The following is a 12,954-nucleotide window of genomic DNA, read 5'->3' as shown; positions in this document are numbered from 1 at the left end:
TTTCACTGCAATATTTTAAAGAAATATAATAAAATTTTCCAAATCTCATTATTGTAGACATTTTGTCCATATTCTATTCATTAAACTTATCCGCTTGATACTTGTTCAATCTTGGAAAGTAAATGATTTGTTTTCAAGCATAAAGAGCTCTCAATTTAATGCTATTATTTCAATACTGCATTGAATTTTTTTTGCATGTTTCTGTTTGCTTTCCTTGTCCTGTAGGTTTGCCATCTGCAAATTTGGCTGCGCCTAATCTGACTGTGGAGGAAGGAACGTCTATCACATTGTCTTGTAGTGTGGCAGGCGATCCACTTCCCAATCTGTACTGGGATGTTGGAAATTTGATTTCCAAACATATGGTAAGGCTTGTTTTCCAAGCATGTGGGGTTAGCTCTATCTTAGTATACGGATAATGAGAGTGTTTCAGAACCTGTAGCCACATTAAACCTACTGGTGACCATGTAATATTTTATAGGCCTAGAGATAGAAATTAACAACAAAGTTTTCATATGCATTTACTCTCACTTATTCTTAATTGCCAAATGCTAATGCAGGTTGGCATTTAAGTTATATCTACAAAGTAGACTGGAGAGTTTTTATATATCCCTAATAGGCACTTTATATCATTCTGACCTAGGAGAGTGAGGATCCTTATGATCTTTTTCCTTGGAGGAAAGAAGGTAGCAATTCAAGAGATTAACACAACATCACTCATTAGCAATTAGCTCAGATAACTTGCCTTTACTTGAGCTCAAAGTTTTATATATGTACACACACACACACATACACACACACACACATACACAAAGTACATGTATAGAGGGCTGGGAATGTGGCTTAGTGGTAAGTGCTTGCCTTGCATGTATGAAGCCCTGGTTTTGATTCCTCATTACCACAAAAACAGAAAAAGCGGGGCTGGGAAGGTGGCTCAGTGGTAGAGCACTTGCCTTGCATGCCTGAGGCCCTGGGTTCGATTCCTCAGCACCATATAAGCAAAAAGAAGAAAAGCCGGAAGTGGCGCTGTGGCTCAAGTGGTAGAGCGCTAGCCTTGAGCTGAAGAGCTGAGGGACAGCGCCCAGGCCTAGAGTTCAGGCCCCACGACCGGACCCCCCCCCCAAAAAAAAACCCAGAAAAAGCCAGAAGTGGTGCTGTGGCTCTAGTGGTAGAGTGCTAGCCTTGAGTAAAAGAAGCTCAGCATAGTGCCCAGGCCCTGAGTTCAAGTCCCAGGACTGGCAAAATAAATAAATAAATGCAAAAAATATATGTACATTTGTATTTGTTACACATACTTGTTTTTAAGCCAGAGAAGAGCCCCGAAATCTGGTCACTTTGGTATCAATTCTAATTAAGGTTATTTTTGTCATTTATAGAATGAAACAAGCCACTCCCAGGGTTCCTTAAGGATAACTAACATTTCATCGGATGATAGTGGAAAGCAAATCTCTTGTGTGGCAGAAAATCTTGTAGGAGAAGATCAAGATTCTGTGAACCTCACTGTGCACTGTACGTAATCAGCCCAGCATTTGTTTCTAATAGCAGATGACTGTGGATGTTGTCATGTGGGTCAGTAGGGAGTATATTGAGGTGTTTAATGCATACTTCACTAAGAAAGGTGGCCAGCCTCTTTCTAGTTCTGCTTCCTATCTCTAGCTCATACCTTGTCTTTCTTTTGAGCTTTTATTCTTATTGAGCTTGTTGCCTTGTATCTTCCCTTGTATTTTTCAGGTGAACATATTTGAGCTAATTTTTCTGTTGTTAACATTTTAGCTTAAATTCTGATAAGTCAGTTTCTAAAACTTTTTTCTCCTTGAAAGCAATATAAAGCTTTAAAGTAGTGTTATCTGAAGTATTTTCTGGCTGTTCACAAATACCAGATCGTAGCATCAACATAGTAAAACTACACTAGCCTTATATTAAGTTCTGTAGGAAAGTAGGTCCTACTTAAATTACTGAAAGTTATGATCACCTGAGAAAACCTGAACTCCTATTATTTCCCATTTCTGTACACATTGAAGCTTCTTGAACATATCACTGTTCTTTATGGTATTATAAATATATACATCTTAAAATTCTAGATGGTGGCATTCAGTTCAAAAATCACATAGACATGTCACATCATTGCAAATTTGGACCTGCATAATACAAATGAATGAGATTTTGCTCTGGATTAAGATTTAGATGAGAAAAACATAAGTGTTCACATGTGAATGTATGGGTAAAAATGTACATATGTAGACACGTGACTGTATCTTGTCTCCACATACTGGTCGTGCTCATAACACACATGTAGTTGGAACTATTGATTGAAATCACCAGCCATAATTCTTAGTCCCTCTTCATCACACTATTATGTTCAGTGGGAGCTGCCTTTGTAATTTCTCACCAAAATGTTATCCTCAATATATCTCCAACTAACTATATGTAACCAGCTTTCAGCTTTATGTCCTTACATGAACACCTCATTGAAAGTTCACTTGAGCATGTAGGAAGAGTAAGTGGCTCTGGGCATGGATAAAGGGTGGTGGTAGAAGGCAGGTGTGGGCCCTGACTATCTCATGGCCTTTGTTGTGATTGGTTCATAACATAGACCTACAAAGATGTGAGTCTGCACATGTATACATCTTATTTTATGTAATGAATATAGAACTCCCACCCAAGGGTATCTAAATTGGAAGTTTTATAGACAGAAGCTGATATGAACCACTATTTTGATTTCCCAAACCTATTTTAAAAAGGGCTGTGAGGAATATTTGTTTAAGCAAGTAATCAAACTTTGCAAATGGAGACATTGCAATATTGCATAAAAGTGAGAAAGTTTGTAATAATACACATTTGCAGAATTCTGTGACTGCACATGCTCAGTTGTGAGGAATTTCACTGATAACTGGAAATCTTTCTATAGAATATGAAGGCGAATTGAGCCCTTTTCCAGCTGTGCTTCTTGGTTAGTATTCTGGGAGGATTTACATGAGCACAGAGAGGGTAAGGTCAGATAACCTGCTGTCTGTTGAAGACACATAGACTTGAGTTCTTTCTCAGTTTAAGGGACTTATTTGTGTGATTATTGTGGTCTGAGAAGTTGACCTGATCTGTACTATTTTAGATAAATAATAGAATAAATCTGGGCAATAGTGTTTTAGGACTATAATCCTAGCTAATCCAGAGGCTGAGATCTGAGGATTGCTGTTCAAAGCCAGGCCAGGTATAAATGTGTGTGAGAATCTCATATCTAATTTTAGCTTTTTAGCTAAAAACGGAGTTGTGGCTCAAGTGGAAGAGTGCCAATCTTGAGTGAAAAAGCCAAGCAAGAGTGAGAGGGAGCCGGGCGCTGGTGGCTCACGCCTGTAATCCTAGCTACTCAGGAGGCTGAGATCTGAGGATCGCAGTTCAAAGCCAGCTCGGGCAGGAAAGACCGTGAGACTCCTATCTCCAATAAACCACCAGAAAACCGGAAGTGGTGCTATAGCTCAAGTGGTAGAGCGCTAGCCTTGAGCTGAAGAGCTGAGGGACAGCGCCCAGGCCCAGAGTTCAAGCCCACGACCGACAAAAAAAAAAAAAAAAAGAGTGAGAGGGCTTGAGTTCAAGCCATTACCAGCATGGCAAGAAAGGAAGGAAGGAAGGAAGGAAGGAAGGAAGGAAGGAAGGAAGGAAGGAAGGAAGGAAGGAAGGAAGGAAGGAAGGAAATGAAAAGAAAGGAAGGAAGAGCAAGAAGGAAAGAAAGGAAGGAAAAGAAGAGACAGGAAGGAATGAAGGAAGGAAGGAAGGAAGGAAGGAAGGAAGGAAGGAATGAGGGAGGGAAGGAAAGAAAGAATATAATAGAATAAAACTGGGGGCATGGCTCAAGTAGTAGAGCACTTGCCTAACATGTGGAAGGCCCTGAATCAAATTGCTAGTACCAAAAAAGAAAAAAGAATAGAGAATTTTGCATATTAGTAGACTTCAATACCTAAAAATTTTTCCAATTAACATTCAGTTAACAAGCAATCTATGAAGGTTGAGATTAGACATAGGAAACCTGGATTCTGGTCCCACATTTGCCCCTCAGTGACTTTGATAAACTCCCTTAACCTCATTGAACTTTTTTTTATCTGCAAAGCAATGATATTAGGTATGGAAGTTCTTTCTGGTCCTTTATATTAGAATTATCAAAGTCAGAACCCATTCAAATGAACAAGGATGAACAGTTTTAAATGCTTTCACTCAGAGTAAATATTCTGTTTTAAGGCACCAGTCAATAGAGCCTCTTTCCCCAAAGCATAAAATGCTAGACACTTTAAACTGACATCTAGTCTGTTTTCTCAGCCTTAGACATTTCAAGTATCAAAACACTGACATATAGAATGTAGCAAAAATGTACTACTCTAAAATTCGATGCTTTAAAAAAAGTATTTGCAATTGACAAACAGTAAAAAATCAATTTTTTCATATTTTCTATTAACCAATCAAGATGGATAACCATAATTCATTGCTTTGATCAGTTTGATATGTCTTAGTAAAGTTATAAAAAGATTGGGGATTTGACGAAAATTCCAAAGTGATTTTGTTGTTTGGGGGGGGTTATTTAGAGAGGTGCTATGAACATAATCCTTATTAATTTGGTAATGGATCTATGTAATATCAAGTCACATATATGAGAAGCCTTTCCACAATCAGAAATCTTTTATATCTGTTGGGAGCTGGTTCTCATACACACAGATTGGCTTTGAAGAATGACTATGATATGTGGGTCTTAAGTAGAGCAGGACAAGAAGTTTCCCTGAAGCTCTCTGTAGGGAGTTAAATCAAGCTGGTGATGATACAAAGCAATGATGGATTCCAGAATCACTGGTCAGAGGTTCTCTTAAACAAAACAATAGTTGATTTTCTGGAGAAAATCTGGAGGTGGGGAGAATGCTGAGCTTTCTGATGCTATTAACCCTCTCTTTTTCAATTTAGTTGCACCAACTATCACATTTCTCGAATCTCCAACCTCAGACCACCACTGGTGCATTCCATTCACTGTGAAAGGCAACCCCAAACCAGCGCTTCAGTGGTTCTATAATGGGGCAATATTGAATGAGTCCAAATACATCTGTACTAAAATTCATGTGACCAATCATACGGAGTACCATGGCTGTCTCCAGCTGGACAATCCCACGCACATGAACAATGGAGACTACACACTCATAGCCAAGAATGAGTATGGCAAGGATGAGAGACAGATTTCTGCTCACTTCATGGGCTGGCCTGGAATTGAGGATGGTGAGTACCAGAAGATTTGTGCATGTGGAGAGAAGGTAGTATATATATCATTCAACTGATGACAAAATCATGTGGACAATGAACTGTCCCCAGCCCCAGTGGCTAAAACTACCATTATTTATTCTTTGCATCTGGATCTGCACATCAACTAGACTGGTTTTATCCTGTATGTACTTATTCTGGGGTACAGGGTAAAAATACAATAATAACGCAAGAGAGTGCTTCTCAGACTAAGGGTAAGAGAGGAAAGCTGGAAATGCAAAAGTCTTCATGCCATTGGCCAAAGCCAAGTCAAGGGGCAGAGACATATGCTACTCAAGCAGATGAAGGGGAATGAATAATTTTGAATAGGCATCTGACATACACAGGATTTCTAACTAGTATGGTAGTTCCTAATAAAAGGGTTATTTTGTTGCTATCATTATCATCTCAGCGTTCAATGAGATTGCATACCCTTGGTGGCAAGACTCATGAAAAAAATCACAAGCTGATGGACTGTGTTGGGTTGACTCACAATATAGTTTAAGATTTATGTTCTACCCTCTGATCCATTTGGAATACAGAATCCTGCCTCCTCCTTCATAGATCCAATGCAGTGTATTTCTTCTTTTGCTTATCTGGATTGACTGAGTAGAGCTACTTAAAAAAATCAAATCTGGAGTAGTTTTTCTAGCAGTGGGGAAAAGATGGCAGTGCTGTGACAAGCGAGTTTCAGTGTAAGTGAGCTCCCATACCAGGGGACAATTGTCATCCCTCTTCCTAGTTCTCATATTGTCCTTTAGTATTCCCATGTGCTCAGTTTTGTTGCCTAAGTGCTTGCTCCATGGTGGAATGGAAGCTGTGTTTGGATGTTAGAACTGTACATAGCTAGAACTGCTTCTTATCATAGATGGGAGTTAGTCAGTCACTCAAAGGAGACTGGCAGAGGGCAGAGGGAAGGCGAACTGGAGACATGGAGGTATAAAACTGGGGACTGCTTGGAAGTTATGCCCAGTGGCTAATGGGGCAGAGACATGGACAAAGGTGATCCACACAAAACCACTCTGCCAAGCAATAAAGATGAATGCACCCATTTTCATTACATGGAACTTCTTATTGCCCTGGCATTTTACTGAACATTTTTCAAATGTGCTTCTTTGGCATGTTCAAAGTGTGATTTGAATTATGTAAGGAAGATTTATAAACAGCCCTTTGAGAGCACATAAAACAAACCAGGTTTGCATGCAACACTCAGACGCCCTTGGACATTGTAGCTATTCCCATTAGATTATTCTCTTCATATATTCTCTTCTCTTCAATATAGCTATTTGGCTGGGCTTGCTTTAATAAAGCTCTAAGTTACTATTTTTTACTGCCTGTGATCAACTTCTCTCAGGACTAAATCTGGAAACTTTAATTGGGAAAACCGCTTTTTGTTTGTTTGTTCTTATTATTTTTATTTGTAAGTAGTTTTAGAGCTACAGACAAATTGCAAAGAGGGCACAGTTCCCAACCCCCACCCAGCTTTACCCATTGCCAATATCCTATGATAAGGTGGTACATTTATCATAATAAGAAACTATACTGGAATATTACAATTCAACCAACTTCAACTTTATTTACATTTCACTATCAACAGCATTTTGAAACTGTTGGAAATGAAACTTGATACAGGGTGAAGCTTGAGTTTAAAAGCTGTCAGAGGAAGATTCTTTGATATCTGTGTGATATAAAAGCAGTAGCTTCTATTCTTTTTTTAATGAGATTTTGATGTGTATTCTTTTGAACATTGCTATATGGGGTTCATATTTGGCAGAACTGAGCTTCTCTTATTCATGTGGCCTCATTTATATAGATCATTTCTGTTAGTTTTAACCTGCTTAATATTGGCAAAGGATTGTTTTCAGGAATAAATCTTGAAGTCTCTCAAGTATTCTTTTCTTTTTTAAGGTGAAAGAAAGTAGCTACTCAGAAAGGTAATATCTGAGGATCTCAGTTTGAAGTTATCCCTGGCAGGGACAAGAAAGTCCATGAAACCCTTATCTCAAGTTAAGCACTAAAAAGTTGAAAGTGGTGTTGTGACTCAAGTGGTATAGAGTGCTAGCTTAGAGCATAAAAGCTTAGTGTCCAGGCCCTGTGTTTCAAGCCCCAGGATCTTCTTCCCACTCAACCACTCCCACCAAAAGGGGAGGAAACAATCCAGCTAATATTTTTTATATTGTATCAATAGAAATACCAAGTTTACCATGGACAAAGCCAAGAAAACCAATGATGCCAGATATTGAATTTCTATTGCACTGTCCTTTGAACACATCAGCAGGAGGTATTGCTGAGTGCAGATACCATACAGTGCACCAGCTAAATTTTTATAAGCATGCTCTCTCTCCTTTTTCCTCTTCTTATTCATGTATTCATTTTATTAGGTCTTTAAAATATCAATATCTGCTTTGGAAAAAAGACCTATTTGTTTTCTCTTTAAGTATTTATTCAAGGATCAGTGATCAAAGAGTAACAAATAAAAGTAGAAATGATGGTGGCTTGGCCCAGGGTGACAGTGGAAATAGCTGGCTCACTAGACCAGTAAACAGTGTGACCAATGAGAGACTGACCTCAGTTGACTTGTGGGGTGGAATCTTTGTGGGTATTTATGAGATGAATGAGATTTATGAGATTCATATCACAACATTCAGATAATGGCCTTATTTAGAATTGCTTTCTTTTTTCTTACCTCTCTTAAAAACAAGCAAAAAAAATAAACAAAAAAAGAGAAAGAAAAACATTTCCCTGAAGTTCTTTCCAAGTTTAAGGTTAGCAGGTTGAGTTTGGCTTTATGTTCTTTCCGTGTTACTGTTAACATCAGAAGTTTAGTGCACACAATCTTTTTGGTAAGAAGTGTCTACTTGGGGAAATGGTAGCCCATTTCTGTAACATCAGCACTTGGAAGGCTGAAGCAGAAGGATCATGGGTTCAAGGTTCAAGGTACCTAGTGAGACCAGAAACAAAATGAACAAGACAAAATGCTTTATTTTTAACCACAGTGGTTGTGATGAAGTGCCTTTTATTTTTAATTTCTTTTTTTAATTGCAATTTCCTGTTTCACAAGGAAGCAGGCAACCTGGAATAACCATGAAGCTCTTTTACATAGAGCCAGAAGAATAATGGGTCAAAATCCTGGCATCTCTTGGAGGGCATGCCCTTTCATGCAATTTACCACTGAGATGTCAGAGGATAGTTACTTTGCTTAGAAATATCATTTTGAAGACAGAGAATGAAGATTGTTGAAAAAGAATCAAATAATGAATAAAAGCAAATCAACAAAAGTCCCTACAACAGAAATTGGTGAACAAGGAACAAGATGGGCTGATTGGATGTTCTGATAGTCTTGGTTGTCTTTGACACTGGGTGGTAGAGAAACTGCATGAATGAATGGCAGCAGTTCTTCACTTGGAGGAAAGGTTGGGCAGCTAGACCTGCAGCCAGCAACAATCCAGACCCAGGGGTGCCATTCATAAGATGTGAGGGTGTGAGGCAGGCATTAAGGAGAGAGACCTAGCAAACAGATATGTTACTATGGAAACAGAGATGTTACCTGATCATTAGATATCACTAGTGCCTTCCACAGGGTCATTGAGAAAGAGAGAAAAGATGTCCTCAGACCCTAGACACTGCACTGAGCATTTTGTATTTAATATTTAAGTGCTAAAATCAGTTCTGGCTAGTCTGGGGTACAGTATTTTAAGGACAAAAGACAACTTTCAGCTTCCAAATGAAACCACCATCGTGTTCTTCTTTGTAGCACACTAAAAAGCACAACCAGAGACTATCACATCAGCATTACTTTATTTTTATCTTCCTTTGTACCAGTAAAGTCAGTTCACCGGGACTAGTCTTCCTTGGTTCTCAGCACAGTAGTCAGTTTCCCATACCTTATTGCAAATTACCATTGATGGGGGATTTTGCACTATTAAGTCACTTTATTTCATTTTTAAATACACATTTTTGAGACCCACCTTTAGCAATTCTGATTTAGTGGCTCTCAGACTGGATGTTGTGTTTTATTCTTCTTTTTATGAGATCCCATAAGTAACCAGAGGTGAGTGTCATTGCTCTGAGCCATACACGGTTTTTCTGCTCATAATTCTTTGGTGATCCTAGGCTTTAGACAGAATCTCCATTTAGAAATCATATAACTTCTGCCAGGCACTTAAACTCACTCCTATAATCCTAGGCTACTCAGGAGGCTGAGATCTGAGGATCGCAGTTCAAAGCCAGCTTGGGCAGGAAAGTCCATGAAACTCTTATCTCTAATAAACTGCTCAAAAAAAAAAATCCAGAAGTAGAGCTGTGGTTCAGTGGTAGAAAGCCTTGAACAAAAAGGAACTCAGAGACAGTGACTAGACCCTGAGTTCAAGCCTGCACAAAAAATGAAAAGAAAAAAATAAAGAAGAAATCACATAGCCCGTCTGAGCTAGAAACCAGTTTTCTGGATTAGATCTCATGATCAAGTTCCTCTTCTCTCCTCCCCAAGTTCAAGCTAGCAGGATGTCTGAGGGCTGGAGCTTGCTAGGGTTTTCAGCTCTTCTCCTGCCCAGGTTAAAGAAGGTAAGATGAGCAAGTGGAACTTTGCTTGCTGATGGCTTTGTGCTCTTGAGAACTGGGAATGTTTAGTACTATAAAGCTGGGCTTTCTTCCATGGGAACCTTTATGGGTTCTTGGAGATTCTCATTCTTTCTTCAGTTTCCTCCATGTGAACAGACAACTTGCTTCAGCTGGTGGAAGTTAATTCCTTCCTCCAGGAAAGAGTTTTTGTGTTTTTGTTGTGTTTTTGTTTTGTTTTGTTTTTTTATTTTTATTGGCCATGGGGCTTGAACTCTGGGCCTAAGCGCTGTCCCTGGATCTCTTCAGCTCAAGGCTAGCATTCTACCACTTCAGCCACAACACCACTGTGGTTTATTGGAGAAAAGAGGGTCACTGACTGTTCTGTCCTAGCTGGCTTTGAACTGTGATCCTCAGATCTCAGCCTCCTGAGTAACTAGGAATACAGGTGTGAGCCACTGATGCCAGCAGGAAAGGAGCTTTGTGTTATTGGGGTCCCAATGTCATTGTTCCATGTAGCCTTAGGACCTAAGACTCCCCACTAAGGCTTTCTTCTCTGCTATCTCCACATAGTACTGGAAACCCTTGACCTGACATCTCTGGGTGCAGGGCTTGAAGTTAAAGCAGTTGCAAACAAAGATGGCTGCAGGTTGTCTTGGAACTTCCCTCAGGCCAACTCCTCGGAGCCTTCCACCTCCCAGAAACACAGTGAAAGATTTCAAAGTAGTTCTGTGGAAGCCCCCTAGAGGGAAAAGTAGTGTGGTAACACTTCCCCAAAGAAGCTTTTTAGTTTTATTTTGAATTCTTCTTAGTCTTTCCTCCTGAGACTAGGTGAAGTCTCAAGGTGAATTAGGTGTTTCAAATGACAGGCATAGATCCAGTTCTTAGTCAGTTCCTTTGTGAATTTTACCTCTAAGTGCTTCATGTCCACATTGATGGCTAGAGACTCTGTGTTAACGCCCCATTCCACTAGAATCTAGGAATTCTGAACAACATGTCAGCTCTCTCCAGAGGTCTGAGAGACATTATAGACGGGGATACCCTATGTAGCAGGTTACAAAGCTCAAGACAATGTAGATCCTACTTCTTAACATAGTGGCAAGGGGAGGTATGGGGTGGGAAGAAGAAAGCACCGCACATCCTCCTAACGAGGAAGAATACTCCAACCACCCAGAGAATGACAAAAGATAAGAGAAATGATTGGCCCTCCATTCCTGCTCCATGTTCCTCTTCGTGGTTGCTTTTATCTCATCTTCAAGGATCAGCTTTGAATTCCCAGGGATGTCCCAGTCTTGGTATGAGATAGGACCCAGTGGAAGATGTGGGGAAAGGCAATGAAATCATGCACCCTGCCCCCCCATCCCAATTTTTTCTTTTTAGAGACATCACTGAACATTCATCAGGGTAGTGATTTAGTGATTTCTCTTGGAGGTCTGGGGACCTCCAAGATTTTACTGTGAGGAAAATTTCTGTCATTTGTTGTCCGTCCAAATGGCTGTCTTCAGACTATCAGATGTATGAGCTTGGAATCTGTTATATAGCTAAGCCTGTGCTTTGCAAAAAAAAAGAAGCTTTGTCATGGGGAAAAGGGTTTTGTTTTTGTTTGTTTGTTTTGTGTGGTTTTTTTTGGTTTGATTCTGTCTCATATCTGAGCCATTTTCTACCACCTCAGTGGGTGGCTTTCTCTCTCTTAAATGTAAGATTCGGCACCTACTCAAAAGCTTCAAGTGCCCAATACATTACAGGAAGACATTCCTCACTCCCTTGCTGCCATTAGGGAGATTCTTTACCCAGAAATGCTTTTGTTATCACACTGACATTGCTCTCCTTATCCAGAAACTTGGACTCATCAAGACCTTGTTGTTTTACTATGTGAACATTCTTGGTCTTTAAGGAGAAACCAAAGTTGAAATTCAGTTCCTAGAAAGGGTACATAAATAAATTCAAGCTCTTTTTGGTGCCTGAGATTCCGCCCTCCCCGCCCCCCGGCCTGCCATTTCTTCTCCCTTTGGAAAAAGGGCTAGAGCTGTATCATAGTGAACAAAGGAAAAACATCTCCTCTTCTTATCTGTAACATTTTCTTTCTATACTTCTTTCGTCCCTTTTCCCTCCCTCCCTCCCTCCCTCCCTCCCTCCCTCCCTCTTTTCCTTCCTCCCTCCCTCCCTCCCTCCCTCCCTCCCTCCCTCCCTTCCTTCCTTCCTTCCTTCCTTCCCTCTCTCTCTGTCTCTCTCTTCCTCTCTCTTCTTCTGGCTTTGGGAAGATATGCCCTGTTCTCAGTATTTATGTAGCTAGCTTTTGCTCAATGCCTCATTGACAAATTATCAAATTTGAGCCATTTTCTACCAACTAAATGGTTCTGAACAATTTTCTTGACATTTCCATAGGTGCGATCTTGCCAATGCTGCTAGTCCATAGACCACACTTTGAATAGTGAGTATGGCTCGTCCTATTCTACAGAATCTGGAGGAGTGTTTAGAAGAACTGACCCAGTACCCATTGACATGACTTTACTTACTTCCTGAGGAAATTAAATCATAGCAATGATAAAAAACACACAAATCATGGTGTTTAGATATGCCTTCTATTGCCTTTGAAAGAGTAAGATGAACTCAATACATAGCTTATGGAGGTTTAGAAGAGAGAATAAAAGTAAAGACAGTGATTCCAGGCACATATATATAAAGCATGGGGTTATCTAAGGATTCTCCAAAGATCCTGATGTATCCTATTTAGCTTACAGGCCAGAAATAAAGACTTGCCTAAGATGAAATTGATTCTCCTTGCGGCTGTCCTTGGAATTCAATCCTCCCTATAGAACTTCATGAAGTCTCTTCATGAACAGGCAGATATTCATGGAGACAGAGTGGAGATTAGATGAGATGCAGGTTTGCTTTTTTTTTTTTTAACTTTGAAGCAGAAATTAATGTCAGAAAGATCACTTACAGTTTGCCCTGAAGAAGGACCTGGAGTCTTTCTTAGCATCTTCTCTTCAGCTAAGTTCCAAGAATTCTGAAGGTCAGATATTTCTAAGTGTAGACATGTTGATTCAGAGTAGATTGTCTTTCAAAGTCATTCCCCACCTGATGTCATTCTTAAGGTTTGGAACAAACCTACCAGAGAGCCAAATGATAAAA

General features: G+C 39.8%; 1 protein-coding gene and 1 non-coding gene across 7 annotated transcripts in view; one reads left to right on the top strand and one right to left on the bottom strand.

Annotated features, from left to right (window-relative positions):
* Window positions 1-12,954, top strand: part of Ntrk2 (neurotrophic receptor tyrosine kinase 2) — a 370,633-nt gene that overhangs the window by 55,675 nt on the left and 302,004 nt on the right. For all 6 annotated transcript variants that reach the window (XM_070035478.1, XM_070035479.1, XM_070035481.1 and 3 more), the window contains exons 6-8: window positions 226-362; window positions 1,374-1,506; window positions 4,939-5,244. In XM_070035478.1, the coding sequence (XP_069891579.1) occupies window positions 226-362; window positions 1,374-1,506; window positions 4,939-5,244 (576 nt within the window). The remainder of the gene's footprint in view (window positions 1-225; window positions 363-1,373; window positions 1,507-4,938; window positions 5,245-12,954) is intronic.
* Window positions 7,440-7,577, bottom strand: LOC138837045 (small nucleolar RNA SNORA8). The gene has a single exon (XR_011375146.1). It is a non-coding gene; the product is annotated as a small nucleolar RNA SNORA8 (small nucleolar RNA).

This window comes from Dipodomys merriami, unplaced genomic scaffold (assembly GCF_024711535.1).
Source record: "Dipodomys merriami isolate MVZ:Mamm:240054 unplaced genomic scaffold, mDipMer1.0.p SCAF_26, whole genome shotgun sequence".
Taxonomy (NCBI): domain Eukaryota; kingdom Metazoa; phylum Chordata; class Mammalia; order Rodentia; family Heteromyidae; genus Dipodomys; species Dipodomys merriami.
This window is presented reverse-complemented; position numbering and strand designations above follow the sequence as displayed.